This window comes from Sus scrofa, chromosome 1 (assembly GCF_000003025.6).
Source record: "Sus scrofa isolate TJ Tabasco breed Duroc chromosome 1, Sscrofa11.1, whole genome shotgun sequence".
Taxonomy (NCBI): Eukaryota; Metazoa; Chordata; class Mammalia; order Artiodactyla; family Suidae; genus Sus; species Sus scrofa.
The window spans coordinates 25,895,840-25,921,604 of NC_010443.5; the positions used below are offsets into that span (position 1 = coordinate 25,895,840).

Consider the following 25,765-nt stretch of genomic DNA (forward strand, 5'->3'; position numbering starts at 1 on the left):
GATTTTAAGGCTTATAATATAATCATCTGACATTATATTTACTTACACAGCCTTGTAATTATGTCAAATAACTTGCTTTCTTTCCCTGATCCTCTCATCTGAGTCTTATGTGTACAATTTACTAGTTCCCAGTAAATTACAAAGTATAAACTGGAAAATGGCCCACAAACCTCAGAGGAGGAATATCGGAGGAATAAATCAGGAGAAAAGTCTAGCATCCAGTCCACAGGCTCTTATGTGGAGCTATCTAATCACTGACGACTTCAGCTCTGCCAGTGGAATTACGTGGCAGGGTGCGAGTCACTTACCCGCCTGTCTCAGCTCTTTCACCTCTGACATACAGATGGTAATTCCCTAACTCTTGAGACTTTTCACACACTTTACGTGGGATGATGCATGTACAGCGTGACTGGAACCTGGCTAGACCCGATGACTCTTAACTGCCATTCTTCTTTCTGTCTTATGTGTGTTAAATAGTGCAGAGCCTCTGCTCATCTAACCGATGTTTGTGACGCTGCAAAGCCAAAGAGGATCTTTTCACTTTGGGTGTTTTGGTTGGTAGATTGGTACCCACTTCTTTTTACTGTTCATATGCAAATGCTTTCAGCAAGTGTCTGAGCACAGTAATCCCGCTGCACTCAGCCTCGCCAGTAACAGGGGCCATAAATTCAGCTGCTATTCACCAATGAAAGCGAGGGGATTTGTTCTCATGGTGCGACAAGGCTAGAAGCCTTATTACTCTTTTGTCACTTCAGATCTGAAACAGAACAGGAACTTTTTGTTGTTGTTGCACTTTTGCCTTTCCTGCCTCACTGTGTCAGCCTGTTTGTGAGCAACATTAGAACAGTCATCTAAATGTCTATATGGGTTTTCGTGTTGCGTTGTTTCGTTTTTGTTTCCTCTGCACATAACTTTAGTTTCTAAAATATGTAACTATGAAAGAAATCCTTATCTGTACAAAATCCAGTGCAGCCTCACAGTGCTGGTCTTGACCTCATATGTCAATAGGATAAAAAGGAGGAGCCTGAAGAGAGAGACAACATTGATTTGTGTGCTGCTTGTACAGCTGGCTCAATTTGCTTTCTTGTTTAAACACTGCAAAGCAAAGACAAAGAAGCTAATGTTACACACATGACAGGGTGTGTAACCTTTTAAAGGCATATCTTTAAGAGTAAAGAAGCAGGGTAGATGCTGGGGAGATTTCAAAACAGGACCAGGATCGACAAAGTTTTATGGATATTATCAAGATGGATTTTATTCAAATTAAGACCCTGTGTCAAGTTATTTTAAAATTTATTGGTATTGCAGTGAAAAAAATAGAGGGAAAAGGGGGTAAATACAAAGGTAAATTCTTTTGAAAGGAGTGATAGAAGGTTACATTTCAGAACTGATGAGATGTAGCCAAAACTGCAAGCAGAGGAAAATGAGTAAACTTACAAGTTTTTATTTTTAAACAAAAAAAGAGTAAAAATCAGGGAGTTCCCATCGTGGCTCAGTGGCTAACGAATCCGACTAGGAACCATGAGGTTGCAGGTTCGATCCCTGGCCTTTCTCAGTGGGTTAAGGATCCAGCGTTGCTGCGAGCTGTGGTGTGGGTCGCAGACTTGGCTCGGATCCCGCGTTGCTGTGGCTCTGTCGTAGGCTGGCCGCTATAGCTCCGATTCGACCCCTAGCTTGGGAACCTCCACATGCCGAGGGAGTAGCCCTAGAAAACAAACAAACAAAAAATCAAACTCTTGACTCCAGGAGCAATACAAAGGAACATAGTTAGTGAAATGGCTTATAATAAAAATTGGAGAGAAATGGCAAACCCACTGGGATTTGTTGATATATGGCAGTTGTTCTGGATCAAAGAAGAGAGGACAGGGAAGTGGCGTGTGTAAGAAGGAAGAGAGGTGGGGACTGGGTATGTCAAAATATAATGTTTTAACATTATGACCCGAGAGCACATATTAAATTTGTTTTTAATCTTGTAATCATTTTCAAATCTTTTTTTTTTTCCTAAAAGACTTCCTGAGTGGATCTCCAGATATTTTCCCAACATTTAAGTTATCCTTAGAACTTTCCTCCATTCCCTCATGTATCAGCCACTTCCATTTTTATTTTGTCTTTATTTTTCAACAAAAGTATATCCATGATTTTATGTCTTCTCGTGGAGTGCATTATAGAGAGTGCATGGGACTGAATCTTTGCTATTTCTGATAGGCCAGGAGCATCCTGTCCTTTATCTATCGATAGCACCTAAGTTTGTGCCCCAAATAGAATTTGGAGCTCAACTAGTGTGATCCTATCCTTGCAGATATGAAAAAACCAAGGCCCAGAGACAGTAAGGTTCCAGGTCTCACCCAGCAAGGTGAAGACGAGAAATGATCATCCTCAGCCGAAGGCTACTCTCGTGTCCACCACTTTGGAGCCAGCCCAGCTGCTCTATGCACCAATCTTTTCAAGACCCTTTCAACCACATTTCTCTTTGGCTCTTATACATGACGTTGTCTCTGTGAGGATGCGGTTCAATCCCTGGCCTCACTCCATGGGTTAAGGATCTGGTATTGCTTCGCTCCATGGGTTAAGGTGTGGGTCACAGATGAGGCTCAGATCCAGTGTGGCTGTGTCTGTGGCATAGGCCTGCAGGTGTGGCCGTAAAAAGAAAAAAAAAAGCAGGTGGTCTCTGTCTGATTGCCCGGCTTTCCCACCTCCTATTCACTTGTCCGGGTATCTGGATCTGGGTTCCTGGTCCTCCGCCGGGCATCCTCCCCAGAGGTACTGACAGCTTCCTCACCACCAGAAGCGGTGCCCACAGTGCTGTCCCTCCCTTGGTAGCATATTCTGTGGAGTTGACGATGACTTATTTCCTCCCTTGAGACAGTTTCCTCCCTAAGATTTCAGGAACCTACTTCATTCGCCCCTTCTTGGCTCCCTCTTTTTCTCTCTGACCAAGAGTCTTCAGGTTTAATCCTCTGTTCTCTTTTCTACCTGCCTTCTTTTCCCAGATCTTCTCCTTGGAAATGAAACTTGTTCATTTCCAAGTTGCTTTTCATCTCTAGCCCCTCCAAGTTTCCCTTTCTCAATAAACGACAGCGCTAGCCTCCCCCCAAGGCACCGTTCACAAAAAAAAACTGTAGTTATCTTTGATTCCTCTTGCTCTTTCGGTCCCACATCTAATCTTTCTGTTCTGCCTCCTAGGTATCCATCTTGAATCCACCTGTTTCTCTCTTTTTTCAGCACTAGTTCGTGACAATAGCTTCCTACTTCTTGTAGCTCATACACTGTCACCACACAGGGGTCAGAAAGATCTGGTTAAAGCTCATGTATTTGTTCCCCAAACTAGAATTCAGTATGCAGTTGGCCAACTTCTCATTCAGGCTCTGTTGTCAACAACAACAACAAAAAAAAACCTCTCAACATCAAGAATTGTGAGCTTTATTCAGGATCTTACTGAGGACTAATAGCTCAGGAGACAGCTGCTCAGTACCTTTGAGGAAACTGCTCTGAAGAGGCAGGGGAGAAGCCACTGTCTATGTGGTTTTTGGCTAGGAAGACTGTGTAGACAAGCATCCATCTTGGTAAATGGTTATGGCTAATCACAAGGAATCGATATCAAGTGAATGATTTTCATGCTTTTCAATGTATGGGAAGATGCAAGGATCTAGGGTCATTAAAATTCTTTCTGAGGCATTGCACCTAACTATCTAAGGGGCACACTTGTCCAAAGCTCAGAGGACCTCATCCTGTTATCCTCTTAATTTCCTCTCAGGGGGCACTGTCGGTCAGCAACTGTGGAGGGTTACAACTTAACCCTTGTAGAGAGGGCTCTGGCATGTTTCTTTTTTAGAGACCAAATATATCAGTAATATAAAAGTGAAGCATAGAGTTGCTGATCGGCCCTCTCTGAATCCTGACATGGAGGGAATAAGAAATATGGCTAACGTAAGTGTTTTGGGTCTTTCTCCAGACATCCTATTAGAGATCCCTAATTGTGTGTGGCAAAGTGTCCTTTCTCAACTGTGGAGAAAAACTAGCACCAGACAATGACCTGCAAACACTGTGCTTGTTTCAAAAGACTGTTCACGAAAGTTCCCCTGTTCCCTGCTGTTCTTCTGATGGGGACTGTGTATCATGGACAATTAAAAAAACATGTCGTAGACATGTCACACTTGCCTTGCAAAATTAAATTGTTCATGTGTCGAGATGGCAGTAAATTACTTTCTTCATCCAAGATGCTATTTCTCTGATTTTTAAAAAACTGAGAACATTAATATTTCATGCTTTTATTATTATAATATCAGGATGTTTATGAAGAAATAAATATTTTTGAGTTATGAGCTACATAGAAATTCCATTTGATTGTCATTTGTTTCTTTCTTTCTTTTTTCTTTTTTCTTTTTTTTTTTTTTTGTCTTTTTCTAGGGCTGCTCCTGCGGCATATGGAGATTCCCAGGCTAGGAGTCGAATCGGAGCTGTAGCTGCCGGCCTACGCCAGAGCCACAGCAAGGCGGGATCCGAGCTGAGTCTGCGACCCACACCACAGCTCACGGCAACACTGGATCCTTAACCCACTGAGCAAGGCCAGGGATCGAACCTGCAACCTCATGGTTCCTAGTCGGATTTGTTAGCCACTGTGCCACGACGGGAACTCTCTCATAAAAGTCTTATCAAGAAACAAATGACAGGAGTTCCTATCGTGGCTCAGTGGTTAACGAATCCGACTGGGAACCATGAGGTTTCGGGTTCGGTCCCTGCCCTTGCTCAGTGGGTTAAGGATCCAGCGTTGCAGTGAGCTGTGGTGTGGGTTGCAGACGCGGCTCAGATCCCGTGTTGCTGAGGCTCTGGCGTAGGCCAGCGGCTACAGCTCCGATTCGACCCCTAGCCTGGGAACCTCCATATGCCTCGGGAGCAGCTCAAGAAAAGGCAAAAAGACCAAAAAATAAAATAAAATAAAGACTTTTATGAGGTCACCATTTTGCCAAAAGGAATACCAGAAAGCAGAATAGGACTGTTTTAAAAGACTCACTTTCTATTATTGCTATTCACATTCTATTATGCCTTGAAAAAATACTATTGAAGATATTACTATACACATGGTAAAGCATTTTTTTTCCTACCTCATTCAGAGAAAGCTTATTTGTGCAGTGTGAAAAATTTGTGAGGAAAATTCTGTTTTCTCAATAAATGATCACCTATGGAGTGTTTTATTCTTCAGTGGCATTTTATTTTATTTTAGCTATTTTTTTTGCTGCACCCACAGCATGAAGTTCCTCGGTGAGGGATTGAACCCACCCCAGAGCAGCAACCCAAGCCACAGCAGTGGCAACGCCAGATCCTTAACCCACTGATCCACCAGAGAACTCCTTTAGTGTCATTTTTAAATGTGTAAATATCAGGGTTCCCTGGTGGCTCAGTGGGTTAAGGATCTGGTGTTGTCACTGCCATGGCTTTGGTCACTGCTGTGCTGTGGGTTCCATCCCTGGCCTGGAAACTTCCACATACCATGAGCATGGCCAAAAATAAATAAATAAATAAAGTAAAATGTGTAAGTATCAGAGTTACTGTATCATTGCTAAGATTATTCATTCTTCATAAGAACACATGGTACATAGAGAATTAAGCCCAAACATAAACTTTTCTAACATTGTTTCTATTGTTTTTCTTCCAATTTTAATTACATAAAGTAATTGCAAATGTGAGTTTTATTGAACTTGCTCTTTTAATTTGTGTAGTCAGATTGCAACAACCAATATTCTGGTTTCTTGAAAATCATTTCTTTGAACCTCCCACCCTACCTCTATTGCCATTATTTTTCTTAGGTAGGGTGAATTTGAGCATGCCTTTTAAAAAATCTGCTGTAATTTACTTCTTAAGTTCTCCAGAAAGGGAGTCTATGGAAAGAAACCAATCCTGAGTTGTGTTGAGTTTATATAGTCAGTATGTGGCTGTGTTGGATACTACTAGTGAGCCACTGACACAGTTGGAGTAAAAGAATTCTTTAACTTTTCTCTGCTTTTGATTCAGGAAGTTCAGATGTAAATGATGATATTTCTGGATTTGAATAAAAAACAGATATAGAAGGCTACAAATTCCAATTGATTTTGGAGCTGATTAGTAAATTGTTCTTCGTCAAGAACTTGGCCAGATAAACCTATAGCAGGTTCTGTCGCCAGTTCATCCAGCTCCATGTCACTCCCTGTCTGACTTCCTCTCCTATCATGTTAGCTAAGCTGAGACCTCCACTTCCCAGACTCCTTTTCAGCTAGGGTACTAGTATATGACCCAGACTCTGTCACTCAGACCGTGGCCACTCGTTGAATTTAGATGTCAAACTGAGGAATCCCAGGCAACAGCTGTGTAGGCTGTTGGATCTACTGGCAAGCCCAGCAGCATTGATCTCCTGCTCTTTGACACTGGCTTCTGTTGACCCTTGTACATAATCACTGCTTACAAATGATGATACGCAGGTTTCATTGTAACAGTCCTGACTGTGTAGTGTGTAAACTTATCCACTGGCCACCTGGAGATTCTGAAAGCTCCTTAATATTTCTCATTAATTCCTTTAAGCTTAATGTAGCAATTAGATTCTGTATGCATCTAGGGGTTCTGGCATTGCCTTCATAGCTGCTTTAACAAAGTACTGGCTGTCTTGTTTCAATTATCTGATGTTCTTTCCCTAAACACACTGAGAGTAGCTAGTTTTTCTTGTGTAATCTTTATCAGAATTGGTACAGTATTTCAAAGTTGTATGTAATTAATATTGAGGGGAAAAAACAGCATTTTATTTATTTATTTATTTTAGCATTTTAAATATAAATACAAAAACTATTATTTTTAATTTATAAACTTTTAAGAATGAGATTACTTTTTCTTTTCTATTACAGTTTATTACAAAATATTAATATTGTTCTCTGTATTATATAGTAAGACCTTGTTTTTATCTATTTTATATATAGTAGTTTGTATCTGCTAATCCCAAACTCCTAATTTATTTCCCCACCCCTTTCCTCTTTGGTAACTGTAAGTTTGTCTTCTGTGTCTGTGAGTCTATTTCTGTTTTGTGAATAAGTTCATTTATATCCTCTTTTTTTTTTAAAGATCCCACATATATATGATATCATGATATTTGTCTTTCACTGTCTGCCTTAACTTCACTTAGTAATCTAAGGTTCGTCCATGTTGCTGCAAATAGCATTATTTCATTCTTTTTTATGGCTGAGTAATATTCCACTATATATATATATATATATATATATAGACAGATAGATATAGATATAGATATATACACGATATCTTTATCCATTCATCTGATGATGGATATGTTGCTTTTGTGTCTTGGATATTGTAAATAGAGCTACTATGAACATTGGGGTATCTTTTCCAAGTAATGGTTTTCTTCAGATAGATAACTAGGAGTGGGATTACTGGATCATGTGGTAACTCTTACTTTTAGTTTTTTTTAAGGAAACTCCCTACTGTTCTCTGTAGTGGCTGCATTAGTTTATCTTCCCACCGACAGTATAGGAGGGTTCCCTTTTCTCTACACCCTCTCCAGCATTTATTATTTGTAGACTTTCTGATGATGGCCATTCTGACTTGGTGTGAAGTGATAACTCATTATAGTTTTGATCTGCATTTCTCTAATAATTGACGATATTGAACATCTTTTTATGTGCCTATTGGTCATCATTTTGGGGCTTTGATCATGACCATACAGTTTATGCAAACCCGACTCTTAAAATCAGTTTGTCAAGGTAGCAAGTAGTCAGGAACTAAAATATTTATTTAAAATTGTCCAACAATATGAAATTAAAAGGGAGATTGGTGGAGTTCCTGTTGTGGCTCAACAGGTTAAGAATCCAACATAGTATCCATGAGAATGTGGGTTTGATCCTTGGCCTCACTCAGGGGTTAAGGATGAGCTGTGGTGTAGGTTGCAGATAGGGCATGGATCCAGTGTTGCTGTGGCTGTGGCCTAGGCCTCTGCTGCTGCACCAATTCAACCCCTAGCCTGGGAACTTCCATATGCCATGGTTGTGACCATAAAAAAGAAAAAGAAAGAGAGAGGTCGGTGAGATTAAAGGCTAACCTGAGTCAGTAGGTGACTATAACCTATCCCCCAGACTCTTGGTGTCCTACCTGGAATAGATAAGAACTTAAGAGAGGCAGGCAGTGTTAGGATACAGCCAAAGGTCAGGCGTGGGCAAAAAACACTAAAATAAGGAACACAGATTATTTACCTTTATTCCTTCTTCAATCAACATTGGTTTACCTTGGTTTTACAGAATTTGCCTACTTTCTCAATGCGTTTTTCTGTCTCTAAAATGTTTCTAAAACACAGGATCACCATCTTACATGAAAACTTTTGATGTCCAATCATTACTGACTGACTAAAATCTAACATCTTTGATTTGACAGGCAAGGTTCTTCTCAACTGGTCCTGACTTACTTTCCCGCCGTATTCCCACTGCTGCCCCTAGGAATTCTGCTTTCTCACCCACTGGGTCAGCAGGTTGTCTCTGGCAGGTTCAGTGGCAGACAGCAATGTAGGCAGAGGGGGATTTAACACAGGGTGTAAAGATCACTGGGAAACCTTGCCGAACAGGTCCAAGCTGAAGCAGTCACCTTAGAACTGGCTCAGCAAGGGACCCGTTCTCTCTGCCGCGATTAGGTTTTGCCTCTGAGACCACAGTTGCTTCTCCTATATTCCTTACCCGCAAACTAAGCACCACTGGTCCTGCCTGCCATCTCCACGAGAGCAGGGGCTGGACACTGAGACTTCTGTTACCACTCCTGAAAGCCCAGGGGTGTGGACTCCAGTCCTCAGCCGAGTTCAGGTGCACCGCCTTGGCAAACCAGGAGGTCAGGTGTAAGGGAGTCTGGGAAATGGGGTTTCCAGCTCCTGGCCACCCACACACAGTGCGCTGTACAGGGTGGTTGGACTGGGGCTGTCAGAGGCAACGCGCACCATCTGCTGTCCACGTGACTCAAGGTTCCCAGCACTTGGATCACTGGCTCCCTTCTTCATGCCTTTGCTCTCGTTCCTTTGTCTAGTTGGAATGTGTTTCATATCCTTCTCTATCTAGCAAAGCCGTGCAGGTCTAGCTCACATGTCATCCTGCTTTGTCACGTTTCCCTGGGTATCATTTCCTCCTGGCCCCCATTAGCGGTCACCCTCTATTTTAAAATGTGTATTGTTGCCATTTTATTAAGGTCTTCTTCCATTCAACAGAAATTCCTTACAAATAAGGCAGAGATTCATTTCGTCATTTAGTCAGCAAACTTAATGTATCTCCAAAGTCAATAAAGGCGTAATTCGTCCTCAGGCAGGGAAGGTCCCAGTGGGAGAATGTAACCACAAAGGAATGGGTCATGCACTCTGGGGTGGGGGCTGAGGAGAGGTCGCCGGAGATAAAAGGGTCAAGGAAGCCTTTGTGGAAAAATTGTCTTCATCTTGGGGTTTCCAGTGCCTCAAGTAATGCTTAGGATCTTTAATAAAAGGAGACCAGGCTGGGAGTTCCTGCTGTGGTGCAGTGTGTTAAGAACCTGACAGCAGCATGGGTCAGGGCAGAGATGCTGGTTCCATCCCCGGCCTAGTGCCATCCCCGGCCTAGTGCAGTGGGTTAAAGGATCCAGCATTGCTGCAGCTGCAGCTCCAATTCAGTCCCCAACCCAGGAACCTCCATAAGCCTCAAGTGCAGCCATAAAATTAAAACAAACAAACAAATATCCCAACAAAACAAAACAAAACAAAAAACAGGCTGGAAAAGAGTGAAGTATTTTTTTTTTTTTTGCAATAGATTTTTGTCTGTAGTTAAAAGCGCTCTACCAATACTGATACTTTAACATTAGCTGTTACTATTTTTTGACTGTGACGGAGGCATGCGGAAGTTCCCAGGCTAAGGATTGAACCTGAGCCACCGCAGTGACAACACCAAATCCTTAACCGCTAGGCCACCAGGGAACATTAGTTATTTTTTAATGCCATAAAATAAAGCTAGAGCTCATTTGCTTTAAACTATTTCTTTTCTTCCTGTAACTCATTCTTTCAACAAGCTAATATTAATTGCATGCATACTGTGTATCTGATCTGCTGTTTGCCGTCTAGACCCTGCGACCCACTGAGCCATGGCCTCTGCTCTATAGTCTAGATCCTGTGTCCAGTGAGACATAAGGTCATTAAACAAATCACTGCACTGAAACAAGAGCTAGGGCTCTGAAAGAAAAGTCCAGGTCTCTGTGAGAGTGATTAATAGGAGATATTAATGGAATCAGAGGGTCGAAAAGGATTTGATTTCCTGAAGAAATGGCAATTAATCTGAGACCTAGAGTGCGATGGGAAAGGAGCAAGTAAAAACTCATCCACTTGTTCTTCTGGCTCTTATTTTTAGTAGCAGCCAAAAAAGGGTTGTTTCCTTTACCTCCTCCCCATTGCCCATCAGCTCCAGTCATCACCTGGTTGCTGATATCCTTGATATTCAAGAAGATAAATTCCGATTTTGACACCCAGGGAAGCCTTTCAAAAAACGATTTGTGTAATGAAATGAAAATAACCATTATCTGTGTGGGAATTTTTGTCTTCTATTTGCAAGCTACTTCTTAGGGGCAATTTTTGTAGAGGTTAGGCAGTTAATGACACTCTAGACAGATGCTTTTAAATTCTCTGGGCCTTTGCCTCTCTTACCTGGTCCATAAAGATGGGTGATAACCCCCTTTCTTTGAATGTGCTCATGAATGTTACGTGTTGTAACGCTGTATTGAGTTCCCAAGCATCTGGCTTTGTCGGGCATCAAGGTTGGCTCTAGACTAGAGATCTGCATGGATTTGGCCCTGACCCACCAGGAGCTTCCAAAAATATCTGAGTGGGCTTTGCCATGTGTAGAATAGTCAAACAACTTCAAAACTTTTTTTTTTTCTTCTTTTTCGGCCACCCCATGGCATATGGAGTTTCCAGATCAGGGATCAGATCTGAGCTGCAGTTTTTGACCTATGCTGTAGCCATGGTGACCCTATATACTTTGATCCACTGCACTGGGCAGGGGTTTGAACCTGAGTCCCCACCCTGCAGAGATGCCGCCTATCCTGTGAGCTCCACAAACTGGAACTCCAAAAACTATTTGAACTAATCTAAGAGTGGATAATTGATGCTAGAGCAGGAATAGATTGAGCGTTAAGTACATTTTATTAGGAAAGCAGGAAGAGAAACAGATTAACTGTGGGGAATGGAAGCACCTTTAAGAAAGCCTGTGTGGACAGGGCAGGCTGAGGGGAAATAACTCGTCCTCCTTTGATCATGGTGGGAATCTTCTGAACCCCATCGCCCGCTGTTTTGCATAGACCTGAGAATTTGCAGGCTGCTGCTGAAAGCAGCCCTCGGCCCCAAGACTTCCAAAGGATTCCCTTGGCCACTGTGATGCTTTTAGGACATTCTACACATTTTAGTGCTCTCTGAATGAAGCATTCACGTTGCCATTCAACATGTCTAGTTTGGGGTGCATTCTAAGTCAAATTGTACAAGAAGCTATTTGTAGCATGCAGCAGCTGCAGAAAGAAGAGGCCGTTGGGGTGGGGGAGGGAGTGGTGATGTTAAACCATTTGAGTGATGTTAGAAAATTCAGAATATAGACTGATTGTTGTTGATGGGTGGTTGTGATTGTATTGACAAGATGAAGAAGAGGGAGGTTACTGAGAAAAGTGAATTTTAGCCTGTTTCCACATGGGGCGTCCTGCTGGAACCAGCTCTCCAGAGGTTCCCTGGGGTGTCTTTTGATAAGGAGTGTAATATATTGTCTGGAGCCTATGGCTGATTCCTCTGTCCAATGGAATGTGTTTGGGATTTCTCTTCAGAAAGCAGTTATAGTAAAATAATTACATTCCAGTCACATTAAAGCTGATTGTACAGGAACTTCAAGGCAAGTACTGAAAAGTGCCCTTATTTTAGGACCTTCCTTGCTAGCCTAAATGTGTACTTAATTAAATACAGTTTGCTGATGAAAGTTGACTGTGGTAGCTTCATTTGAGCTTGTTTTATCATATGATGACGTGTGTGGATGTTCTCCTCACGTAGAGATGAGTTTTTCAGATAAGGTGATACAAATGGATGTAGCTCAGTTTTCGGAGGCTGCTGTACAATTTGAGAGAGGTTTGGGAAAACTGTTGGGTATTGTAAAGACTTTGCTGTTTTATTTTCCCCCTAAATATCTCTCTTTTCTTTTTATTTTGTTTGAGGGAAACAGAGATTTCCTCTGACTTCATTACCAAATTCCTATAGTGATTTCTACTCCCTCGGACTTTTTTTTTTGTCTTTTTTGCTATTTCTTGGGCCGCTCCTGCGGCATACGGAGATTCCCAGGCTAGGGGTCGAATCAGAGCTGTAGCCACCGGCCTACGCCAGAGCCACAGCAACTCGGGACCCGAGCCGCGTCTGCAACCTACACCACAGCTCACGGCAACGCCGGATCGTTAAGCCACTGAGCAAGGGCAGGGACCGAACCCGCAACCTCATGGTTCCTAGTCGGATTTGTTAACCACTGCACCACGATGGGAACTCCTAGGCCTTTTTTTCTTTAGTGAAACACACACACAAAGCAGTGAACCAAATTATGAAATATCCACACCTGTCTTTATAATTCCAAGCTTTACATTTTTGGCTATGGATTGAAAATATTGGTAGGCACATAAAGAAGACTGTTGACCTTAATCCTTCCTACTATTATTATATTTGTTAAGATGTGAAGAACTGGAGTTCCTGTTGTGGCTCTGCAGAATCAAATCTGACTAGTATCCATGAGGATGCAGGTTTGATCCCTGCCCTCACTCAGCAGGTTAAGGATCCGGCTTTGCCGTGAGCTGTGGTGTAGGTAGTGGATGCATCTTGGATTCTGTGTGGCTGTGGCTGTGGCGTGGGCTGGCGGCTACAGCTCCAACTCGACCCCTAGCCTGGGAACCTCCATATGCTGCCAGTGTGGCCCTAAAATGACAAAAATAATAATAATAATAATTTTAAATAATTTTTAAAAAGATACAAAGAGAATCACCGTGTTGCTAATGAGGAAGAGCTAAACATATCATTTTTACAAAGCCCTTGGCCAGCCGTCACCCAGTATTAGCATTATCGTTTTGATTACCATTGATTTTTCTCAGATTCCATGTTGGCCTAATGATGCTGGCTCTGCAGTCAGCCTGCTTCCCTTCCCTTCAAGCTGTGTCCAATCGCATTGCCCCCTGGTGCCAGGGAATGCCCACAAGCATCTGGGATGTCGATTCGTAAATCCACGTTGTGAAGCCCTTGCTATAGTAATACCAGGTTACTAGAACCTGGAGATACTGGATGTGTGTCTCCATACAATAATCAATATTTTTATTCTTGTCCTTTGCTGTCATTTGTTGTTTACTTATTTAAAGTTTTATCTAACAAAAAGAAAAATTAGTAAAGTATATGAAGAATTGATTTATAGGAAAGTTTTATTCATTTCCAAAATCTGTGACTACCTGACTTAAAGTCCTGCACCCTGCAGTCTAATACTGAATGTCATTTTGTGCCAGGCTGACCTTCCTTTGCTCCTGCCATGACACCTCGGCCATAATGACAAAGCTTTTGTAGTACCCATGCCTTAAAAGGAGCTACGGTTTCCTCTGAAGAATTATTCTGCTGTTCAGTAGTTTAGGACAATGTAAATTTTTAAAGCTAAAATGTAACACTAATCAAATAAACATTATCCTCGCCTAAATCAATTTTTGCCGTTATTAGAAAACCAAATACAGTTGGAGACATTTAACTGAAAGTATTGCTGTCAGTTCATCAGCAAACCAAAGCAGTCTGTCTTAATTTGTCTAATTATCCTTTTGCATGTGAACCAGCTGGTCTCAAAACAAAAGCAGTTGATCACACCAGCTTATTAATTGTAGCCTTCATCTTAACCATATGTGAGACAGTATAAGAAATCACCAGAAGTAGAAGAAAACTGAACAGTTAATGGATTCATTGCTTGCTAAATAATAAGCTCGAGGGATTCTTTAAATCTCCATACTTATTGGTTCTTAATTGGGAAGAAGTTACACAATGATAAATCTGGTTTTCCCTTGTTTGTTTTATTTTTATTTATATTTATATTTTATTTTATTTTATTTTATTTTATTTTATTTTATTTTATTTTATTTTATTTTATTTTTTGTCTTTTCTAGGGCTGCTCCCTCGGCATATGGGGGTTCCCAGGTTAGGGGTCTAATCAGAGCTGTAGCCACCGACCTACGCCATAGCCACAGCAACTCGGGATCCAAGCCGTGTCTGCGACCTACACCACAGCTCATGGCAACGCCACATCCTTAACCCCCTTGTTTGTTTTAAATTAAATGAAGAATTTTTTGTGTTCGTGGACAGTATGGTTCGAGTCATCTTCTCTCCAAATGCAAACATGCGTCTTTGGATTCTTTTGTTCTAAGATTTTACCTTTTGGTTATAAATTGATGTGGATCTCTTTCCTTAGCCCTAGTTATTCACATGTAACTGCCCCCTTATTGATTTCAGAAATGCTTTATGTCACGCAGGGGTGCTTCCTTAACCTGAGCTTGGTTGCAGATGCAAAGAAGTTTATGAATATTCATGCATCTCCTGGAGGCCTGAGATCAACTTTATTTAAACCGAGGTTCAGAAAAGGGCTCAGTGATCATAGAGCGTGGTCTCTATTTCGTGGAAGAAGATGAGGGTATTGCATTCTTTTGAGACTTGACCATGAATGAGAGTGTGTTAAACCAGAGCTCCTTTCTCCAAGCTCTTCTGTCAAGAGACGGCAGCAGGAAACATTTCCCTGGACCAGTGTCTCATTGAGCAGACAGTGTCCCCCTGTAGGTGGCAACCTATGACTTTGTCAGTTTTCCCAGATAGTCTTAATTAGGAAGTATCCTTTGTGCTCAGTTATTTTCTAGGTGGAAAATTCTTCTCAAGTGTAGATTCTTTGTAGGTTTTGTAACACCATCAAATAAGCAGGTCCTTGTTACCATTGTCCAATTTAAAAAGTACAAGAGAGTGCCTTAGCTAATCACATGACTGTCTTAAATTAGCTCTCCAAGATCATCATTGGCTTTTCATGCCACAATGAAATTTTTTTTTCTTCCCTGAAGATTTAGAAGGAAGGTTGCATTGATTTTTTTTTCTCTTTTCAAATTTTAAAATTTATTTCCTTTTAAATTATTTTTGTTGTAAAAGGATATAACTGGGAGTTTCTGTTGTGGCTTATTGGGTTAAGAACCTAACTAGTATCCATGAGGATATGGGTTTGATCCTTGGCCTTGCTTAATAGGTTAAGGATCCTGCGTTTACTATGGCTTGTGGCTGTGGCTGTGGGTGGCAGCTGTAGCTCCAATTTGACCCCTAGCCTGGGAACTTCTATATGAATGGCACAGAAAATGTATTTTATTTTCCAAGTGATTGAAAATTATTCTCATTTCTAAGATGTGGTAGACCCTTAATATGCATTCAGAAAATATGTTTTGAATGTATTGGGAAAGGTAAACTAATTGATATTCATATATATTATTTCTCTTCTGAAATGAGCCTTTGCATACCTAATATAGGCTGAATAAAATGAGTTAGATGAATCAAGACACTCAGGTGGATGGATTAGAGCTTTACATCATGTGAAGAATAAATAATTGGTTCAAATATAAGAGGCTTAAAGATAGTGAAGTTGTTTATTCTCCTTCCACTAGACAGACATAGTTCACTTTGGAGGAAGTTACTTTGTTTTTTTTTGTTTGTTTTGTGGGTTTCTTTCTTTTTTTTTTTTTGGTCTTTTTGCCATTTCTTGGGTCGCTCCCGCAGCATATAGAAGTCGAATTGGAGCTGTAGCCACCGGCCTACACCAGAGCCACAGCAATGCGGGATCTGAGCTGCGTCTGCAACCTACAGCACAGCTCATGGCAATGCCTGATCCTTAACCCACTGAGCAAGGCCAGGGATCGAACCCGCAACCTCATGGTTCCTAGTCGGATTCCTTAACCACTGAGCCACAACTGGAACTCTAAGGAGGAAGTTATCTTTGAAGTAAAATGACATAGAGTTTTGAAATAAAGAGTTTTGAAAGCTCTGTCAAGGAATGCTTCTTAAGGAAGGTTAATGGTTGAATTATAACTTAAAAATGAATGGAGGCATGCCGGGTGGTTAAGTCAGGGATCAAGCACCACTACTACCCCCCTCGCCCTCCCCAGTAAGAATAGCTGAGGCCCAGAGGGAGAAACTAGTGTGGGTGGTTGGAGACCCGCCCCATCAGCCCTCTGCCTTGAAGGCAGGGTGGCTGATGTATTGAAAACTGGAGCACAGGAAGGAGAATTAATTAATTAGCTCAGCTGCTAGGTCCCTCTGTGATTTATTACTGGTCACTTATTTTGTAAAATGAGTGGATGGGTGCTCTTTAGGGCTCTTTTCCACCCTAACCTTCTAGGACCCCTTTTTCAACTTGCCCTTGCTGTATCCCTACCCACCAGTGTTTCCAGTCTCAGGGCCCTGCCTGTTTGCCTCACCTTGTGTCCTCATCTCAGGGCAGTCCCTGGATTGTCACATTTCCAGCATTCGAGAGACATTGCGGCCTTCCATCCCTGCAGGCAGGGCTGAGCTTTGAATGCTCAGTCAGCAGGGATCCCTTTGTGTTCTGGACCTTTTGATGGGGGTTTCTTTTTTCGTAGCATGCTTTCTGTCTGCCTCGCCTTTCATTTGTTCAGCATTTGTCACATGAATATTGTGACTTGACGGAACTAAACAGTGATAGCAGACGGTTTGAAATTGACTGAGCAGATGGTAGCAATGGTTTTAGATTAAATTATTAACTAGGATCCACAGTGGAAGGCTTTAGCTTCAACACATGCAGAATACAGGGTATTTCCTAGCCTCAAAATCAACAGGCAAAGTGGATGCCAGATCAAGTTCCTTCTAAAGAATTGACACATGATCATCTCTTAAGGTTTCCCTTTCTACCCCCAGCCTCTCCCCCAACCAGATATTGATGAGAAGAGAGATTTCCATTTGTCCTGTCTTCAACATGCCATGTGATTCTCCATTAAAGATTAATCCACAAGCAGAGCAGAAGAAAGAAAAGACTGTTGTACCAATGAAGTTCTGGAATATTGGTGATTTTTAACACACTTTTGTGAAATAACATGGTTCAGGACAGTTAAATAGTTCTTCGTGAACATCTGACATCAGAGACATGTTTTCTTTCTGGGACAGAATCTCTACAGCATTACCTTTAGTGTGTGCGTGTGTGCGCCCACGCGCGTGTGCGTTTAATCTTACTATTCAACTATAAAAAGCATGACTATACCCAGTGTATATTTGAATTTCCCCCTTTGTCTGAAAGGCCTTTCTTTAAAGCTGGTTTGTCCAAAGCTAGCATCCTCTCCAGGATCATACATCTGGTTGTGCTGTTCCATAAATCTCTTTTAAATCTGGCGCATTCCCTTTATTGTTATTATTGTTTAATTGATTGACTAGAGAGGCTACACCAGCACAGTGTTCCATGTTCGAGTGATGGTCTTTATTTTTTCCTCTAGTTTTAGCTCTTGTGTTTCCTATAAATGTGAAGAATTTTTTTTTTTTTTTTTTTTTTTTTTTTGTCTTTTTGTATTTTCAGGGCACACCCGCATATGGAGGCATATGGAGATTCCCAGGCTAGGGGTCTAATCAGAGCTGTAGCCTCTGGCCTGTGCCAGAGCCACAGCCACGCCAGATCCGAGCCGAAACACAGCTCACGGTAACACCAGATCCTTAACCCACTGATCGAGGCCAGGGATCCAACCTGCAACCTCATGGTTCCTAGTCGGATTTGGTTCCACTGCACCACAACAGGAACTCCGTAAATGGGAAGAATTTAACTTGTCAAAAAATGTTGAACCTGAATTTACCAGGTGGTGTTTACACTTGGTGTTCCATCACACCAGAGACCAGATGATATGGGTTGTCCCATTAGTGGTGCTGGATTAGAGGGGTGGCTGATCCTTCCGTCGTGCAGTTGCTCCAACGTGGCAGCTCTTCAGTGATGGCTCTTAAAACTGACAAGTAAATCAAAGAAGGAGTCTTAGAGCTTAGATTACTACAAGAGGGAGAGTAGTAATTATAAGAAAAATGCCTGATTTGAAAAATAAGAGATAGGTTCTTTAGTCAAAGTGACCAACTCATCTTTCAGTTTTTAATCAATTAAATGCCAAACAGCAAGAAGCTATAGTCAATTCAATTTTTCTTGAATAATATATATTTTTCATCTGCTCTGTCCAATACTTAAAGCTACTTTTTAATGTCATAAATTACAGGGGTATTTACAAATGAATTTAACTGTAGATTTAAAAAAAGAATCTCTTAATTGTAAAATTTTGTGAAATTTTATCTGGGCATGCTGTATTTTATTTGGCAGTCCTATTTTTAAAATTTATTCTCTTATTTGTACATTTATTGATTGTGCTAATTCATCTGCCTGTGTTATTCATTTGATTTGCAGCTTCAATAATGACAACTATTTTTGTAGATAAGAATTACAGACTGTGTATAATTGCTCTCAATGTGAAAGTTATTTATTAAAAAACATGAAATATAATTCTTTCAAAAGTTAAAGTTACAGGAAGACTTTGTTCCTTAATAGAGGCTAGACCTAAGCTATCGCTATCTATTACTAAAGTATTATTATGAAAGCTTATTAGAGAGATTATGTTGATAATTACTTTTTATACATTTCTAAAATCTCTTACTACTGAGTGTCTACATTTTATTTTATAGGCCTGTGGTCCTGTGGATACTTTCTGCTCTGTTTTTTTTTTTAATCCAATGAGTTTGGAAAGCATAAGAATGAATGGGTGTGTCTGTGGATTTAAGCATTGTATTTCAAGTATTTCGACCATGCATGAAGATAATAAGTGCACCTAAATTAACTTAGTCATGTATAATCATCTATCTCAGATGTTAAGCTTGATTTTTAAAAATAGCCTAAAATAAATCAACAGTCATTAAAAGCACCACTTGTAGATGAGGCTGGGCTGAGGAATTTACTGTTTTCAAGAGCTAGAACTCCTTTGAGAAGTGCTTAAAATTGTCATTTAGAATTCAGAGCTCTGGAGCTCCTCCTGTCTTGGCACAGTGGTTAACAAATCTGACTAGGAACCATGAGGTTTCAGGTTCAATCCTTGGCCTTACTCAGTGGGTTAAGGATCTGGCATTGCCGTGAGCTGTGGTGTAAGTTGCCTACGCGGCTTGGATCCCGAGTTGCTGTGGCTCTGGCATAGGCCAGCAGCAACAGCTCCAATTAGACTCCTAGCCTGGGAATCTCCACATGCTGCAGGGGCGGCCCTAGAAAGGGCAAAAAGACCAAAAAAAAAAAAAAAAAAGAGAGAGAGAGAAAAAAAAGAATTCAGAGCTCTGACAAGAATACCATTATATCTGACTTTCCCCCTATATATTGGTCTATCTATTGATTTTTATAGACCATTTTCAATTAATCAGGTACTCAAATTTTGTGTAATTCAAAATGTGTTTATATGTTATATGACATAATCATGACTCATTTCTGCTGATGACTCCTGTGTTTAGTATTTGAAAATGTTCCTTTTCACTAAATACTTCTTTAACAGCATTTGTGAAAGTTTTAGATTCAAAATAAAGACTTTCATGCCCTAACTTCATTTACCGCACCGAGGGCCTGAGGCTTTGTGTAAACAGGGATGGGAAGGGGAGGGGTTCGAGGAGGAAGGAGGCCTCTCCTGAGTCCTTAGACAGCTCTGCTCTTAGGAAGCTTTTAGGGTTACACACATACTCTTTTTTCCATAATAAAACTAAACAGGGTATATTTTAAGGTGTACTACAGATGAAAGCATGAGTGGTAAGAGGGTCCACTTTATTCCTAGCCAAGGTTTAATTCCATTTGTTTAGGTATAGAATGGTTCCAGAAACATACCACCCAGTGGTAAAGAGCAGCTGCTTAAGACCAGGGGGTCGTAGAAAACGAACCCTCCGTGAGAATTGATTCTGGCCTCCTCATCGTCGGTGTGATTTGCTGCACCGGGTCGCCACCGTCTTTCTCCATCAACCTCCAGTCAGTTCCACTCAAACACGCTCTTCGCCCACACCAGCGATCCTTTTCTGGTGCCACGCTGGGCGTTCAGCTTCCTCTCTCAAACTCCTTCGGTGTCTCCCTAGTCCACCAACTGAACTCCACCCCTTCTGACCAGCAGCGCCCTTCAGGGTAGGCCGGAGGCCTCTCTCTCCTCCTCCCTTCCCCACATCCCTCTCCCCTAAGCTTCACCGAAGCATTAGCCCATCTCCGTGGGTCCCAGGACAACTGTGCTTTACCTCTTAGTCCCCTCTTCTCTGTCCCCCAACAGCTCTTTGTCTTTCACAGGAGGGCGCAAGGAGACATAGGCAGAAAGCTATGGCTGAGGCTGATGCCAGAGGGCATCCTGCCTATTTTCTTTTGAGAGTTTTAGGGTTTCTTACATTCCGGTTTTTAATCCATTTGGAGTTGGCTTTTGTGTCTGATGTGAGATAATGGTCTAGTGTCATTCTTTTGCATGTGGTTGTCAAGTGTTTCTGACATCACTAAGTGCCCGTTATAGATGGATGGATAAAGAAGATGAGGTATGTACACATATATAATAGAATTCTAGCCAGCTATACAAAAAGATGAAGTCTTGCCAGTGGCAACAACATGGATGGACCTTGAGAGCATCATGCTACATGAACTAAGTTACATGGAGAAAGCCAAATTATGGTTTTGGTTGTATGTAGAATCTAAATCAAATAAATGGGGAAAAACAAACACATAGATAGGGAGAACAGAGTAGCAGTTAGTGGAAAGGAGGACAAATGGGTAAAGAGGGTCAATTATACGCTCACAGATGGAAACGAAACTTTTGGTAGGGAGCAGACTGTAGTTTAGACAAAAGTGTATGAAATATAAAATCATATGCATAAAGCCTAGGTAATGCTAGAAACCAATTTTTATTTATTTATTTATTTTTTTGTGTCTTTTTGCTATTTCTTGGGCTGCTCCCGCGGCATATGGAGGTTCCCAGGCTAGGGGTCGAATCAGAGCTGTAGCCCCCAGCCTACGCCAGAGCCACAGCAATGCGGAATCCGAGCCGGGTCTGCAACCTACACCACAGCTCACGGCAACGCCAGATCGTCAACCCACTGAGCAAGGGCAGGGACCGAAGCCGCAACCTCATGGTTCCTAGTCGGATTCGTTAACCACTGTGCCACGACGGGAACTCCCTAGAAACCAATTTTTAAAAAAACTTCAGTGTCTACCCGTGACTAAACATGTTTGAATTTCTTGATTCTTCTCCAGGGATCAATAATACCATGACAATATTTCCTAAATGCAAATTAAAGGCTAGTTTATAAAAAATACATTTAGGAAGTTCCCATCATGGCTCAGTGGAAATGAATCCGACTAGTATCTAGAAGGACGGAGGTTCGATCCCTGGCCTCACTCAGTGGGTTAAGGACCCGGCAATGCTGTGAGCTGTGGTGTAGGTGGCAGACGTGGCTCAGATCTGGCATTGTTGTGGCTGTGGTGTAGGCTGGCAGCTGCAGCTCCAATTTGACCCTAAGCCTGGGAACTTCCATATGCCACAAGTGCTGCCATAAAAAAAAAAAAAAAAAAAAAAAAATTTAAAAATGAGCTACATGCCCTTTGTCCTCTTTCCAGCTGACATCATGGTCTTATCTTTCCCCCTGTTCTTACCTGTTATTTTATTATTTATCTGTTTGGGTGTGTCATCCCCACTGGACTGTGACCTTCCTGAGAAAGGCAGTGACTGTGCTGGATTTACTTTTAACTCAGATGCCTAACACAAGGCAGCCATTAAGTGCTTGATGTAAAATTGCTGACTGGTAGACCATAAATGCATAGTTACTGTTTTAGAATATGTATTATTTTGCAAAATATTCTTCTGTCTCTTTGCTGATACGTTGTATACCTATTCCTGGGAAATAGATAACCGTAGAAATAATCAGATGACATAAGTGTTGCTTAGAAATAAGGTTTTATTTCAGTGAAAGCTTAAGTGGAAATGTTGAAATTTTATGAAAAAGATACCCAATATTTATATAATAGTAGTGATAATAGAATTTCAACATTCTGGACCAGGATAAGCCACGAGGATTATTCCATTGATAATAGAGCATATTTTTCTTCGTAATATTTCATGGTACTTTTAATGAATAGTGATTTACATATGAGTTTTTTTTTTCCTTTGGTTTTGTTTTGTTATTTAGGTCTGCACCTGCAGCATGTGGAAGTTCCCAGTTAGGGGTCAAATTGAAGCTACTGCTGCCGGCATACACCGAAGCAACACAGGATCTGAGTCTTGTCTGTGACTTACACTGCCGCGCACGGGAATGCTGGATCCTTAACCCACTGAGTAAGGCTAGGGATCGAACCCACATCTTCATGGATGCTAGTCGCGTTCATTTCCGCTGCACCACAACGGGAACTCCCGTGTACAGACGGTTTTATTGCCACCGCCTCCTTCAAGTTTTGACACAAAGCTCGCCTTTTTAAAATGAACTCTACCCTGACTCCTGTTTAATTCTACAACCTGGCCGCCTTGCCACCCCCAAAGCCCTTTTTATCCTGTCTAGCTTTTTCTTTTGTCACTGTATTTATCACCTTCTAATATACCATACAATTATAGTTTACTATCAGAAAATGTAAGCTGCAAGAGGGCGGGCATCTCAGGTGAGTGGCATTTAGTACGTGCTCAGTATTTACCAAAAGGTAAATGAACGAATCCATGTTCCAGTGCCATTATTGTACCCGGAAAGACTCTCCGCCCGGTCCACCTGGACGTATGCCTGGGGACATTCAGCTTCAGAAACCTGTGGGTTGTGAATTGAACGGGAGGGTTTCTGTGCAGAAGCACTGCTCCACTACTACCTGTCTCAGGTGCAGTGGGGTGAGGGGCAGCTCTTGAAGTAGAGCAAGGTCACTCGTGCTTATGAATGTGTTTTCCTAAGGGGAACTTTGCACACTCGTTTCCGGCAGCTGTGCAATTTAACTCAGACCCTCAGTTGTTTCTCGTTTGCCATCTGGCCATGTAATTACTTTTAAATAAAGCTATGGATGGGACGAAAGAACCCAAATTGGAAATCAGTGATAATATGTATGGTGACAGGATAATATATCTGTTTTCTTTCTTTCTTTTTTCTTTTTTTTTTTTTCCGCTTTTGTTGTTTAAAAAATAAGATTAAGGGGAGGGGGGAATGATGATTTGAGGAAGGATCATTCCAAAGCTTTCCCTAGAGGGAGCCCCTTATATAAACTTTATTCTTTGACTAAGAGCTTTTGTTATAAACTAAATGTTTTGAATTAGTGGGTTATTGCATTTTTCCATTCAGTTGTAAGTCTGGCCCAAAGCTATGAAATAAAAGGTTGTCTAACGTGTTTCAGAAACTGTTTTGCCATGAAGTGGAATGGGGAGAGATGTGGAGAGCATTCTTTTCCTTTGTCCCTTTTCATAGTACTTCCTGATCTGTGTTCTTTTCCTTTTTGTTCCTGTCTCTTTATCCTGGAGTGTAGATTCTCCTTTGTTTGTGTTTCCCCAGTTCTCTGTGGCTAATTGCAAATGTGCAAAAGAACCAGCGCTCGGTACAGTATATTCAAATTAAAGAGAAACTCAAATAAGGTTTGTTTCAAATGACTCTTCTCCCTTGGGGTGGAGGGTGTTTGATGTGGAATTTTTATAACCTGGCACTTGGATGGTAATTAGATTTAAAATATAGATTTAAATGATTAGGGTACTTTATCTAATTTCTCCTTTGGAGTGTGAAAAGTTGAGGGTTTTTTTGGGGGGGGTGGCGGTGTGGGAAAGTTGTGGCAGCTAAATGCCAACAAGATCACCCTTTGGAACAACGACAATGTTATTCTCAATCACCAGCAAGGGAAAAAAAAAAAAAAAAAACTGGGTGAGAAGACAGGGCGTACTAATTTGCACGAAAATGCAACCGAGTCATCATTTACAGCACCATGGAGATTCTATTGTGAAGTTTTAGTGCTTGCAAACTTGTTCCTTTGGTGTGGGAGCAGAGCCTGGGGGCGTGGTCGGAGAAACAATAGTTTGGCTCTTTTTTCCCCTTAAATCAATTCAAATGCCTGACTGGAGAGTCAAAGAATCAACACAGACTTGCTCTAAGATTTGTCGGCTCCAGTAAAAAGATCTGGATGTTCCTGGTGGCCCAGTGAAAATAGGGGACACATTTGCTTCACCCCAACTTCTGTAAAGGAAAAACTGCACCATTTTTGTGGACTCTGGAGAGGAGAAACTTCTGATTTGTTGGAGAGAAAACTGAATAATTGAGCACCACGACAGAAAGACTGATGTGGCTATCATGCAAATAAGAACTGTGATTGGCTTTCTCTCTCTTTCTGCCACTGGCGGCTCTCAGCCTAATCTTAAAGATTAGGTTTCTGTGGGAGCTGTTCAGGTTCAAGAACTGTTAATGGCTTGTAACTCCCTGACCATAAGTTCAGCCTCAGAGTTACATCAGCCGGGGCAGATGTCTAAGGATTCAGGACCAGAGGAAGAAAGTTAGACTCTGGAGCAGAAGCATGCTGCTTGCCACCTGCCTGTGGGACTGAACTTTTAACGTGATTCAAATTTGTGAGCCTTATGTAGAAATCCTGGAAATGGTGGTCTTCATTAATACAAAGATCAAGTCTTTAATTAAACTTTTTAAGAAGAAAAGTAAGTAGTTTCTTTTCTCCCCACTCTAGCGAGTGTGCGTGTGTTTTCTGTACTCCTACCTCCTTTTGAGTGACGGAATTAAGAGTATGAAACAGCGTAATTGGCATGAGTTAAAATTCCATTCTATAGGAGTTGCTCAAATACCTTAGACTTTTGTAACTCTAGGGCAGAATTATGTGATTTTTAGCATGTCTTATTTATTTACGGTTGGGATTTTGGATAAATTTACTTCTTTTGTGCTTCTCAAGAGAGGTCCTTTGAAGAAGGGGGGATTTTAAAAAAAGACAAAAACTTGTATTTATGTCTCCCCTGCTGTACAGTGTATGGTTTTTTGATTCTTTGGCTAAATATATGGGGAGCCTCTGTGTAACACATCACATACTTTCGGTGGAGATGATCCTCTAAAACTCCTTGGCATTCTCTGTTCAGTACGGAAGAGCTCAAGGACAGACTGTCTAGACGGATCAGTCATGGTAAAGTACACAGACTTCGTGGTGTGGCTTCATTGTGTACTTACCATAGGCTTAAATTTCTGTAATCCAGGTGCTTCTTCATTCTTTGAAAAGTACAATTTTTATAAATACGCAGTTGTGTTTTTACACAGTTGTTGGTTTATTTTATTTTACGTTTGTTTTTGGATCCATGGATTTAAACTGGATAAATGTGCCATGGGTAGAAGCTTTGGTAAGAAAAGCTTTGGAGAAAGAACAGCACTTGGGTTCATTTCTGTAGTTCCCCTTGGTCGAAGGCTGCCTTGAGATAGACTGAACATCGGCCCTGGCAGGAGTGAGAGACACCAGGGGAGGGACAACTGTTCTTTCCTTGGAGCCAGTTGGTTGCTGTGCGGTGGGGCTGATGGTGCGATTACACGGACTCAGATACTATTACTTGGATTTGAATTACGATTGACAAATAGTACAGTTTCAGTTCTCAGTATTTTCCACTATAAAGTATGGTAATTCAGTCTTTCAAATGAATGGACATCAGCACAAAACATTGCAATTACCTATAGCTAGGTTACTCTTGGGGGCACGTATGATGAATTCCACTCTATACA

General features: G+C 41.3%; 1 protein-coding gene across 8 annotated transcripts in view; it reads left to right on the top strand.

Moving 5' to 3' along the window:
- NHSL1 (NHS like 1) overlaps positions 1 to 25,765 on the top strand; it is a 324,553-nt gene that overhangs the window by 232,286 nt on the left and 66,502 nt on the right. For 2 of the 8 annotated variants that reach the window (XM_005659176.3, XM_021087398.1), the window contains exon 1: positions 22,387 to 24,708. The exons of the other annotated variants lie outside the window; for them this stretch is intronic. In XM_005659176.3, coding sequence (XP_005659233.1) covers positions 24,651 to 24,708 — 58 coding nt within the window. In that variant the 5' untranslated portion in view covers positions 22,387 to 24,650. Of the gene's footprint in view, positions 1 to 22,386; positions 24,709 to 25,765 lie in introns of those variants that run through there. 8 annotated transcript variants of the gene reach the window in all.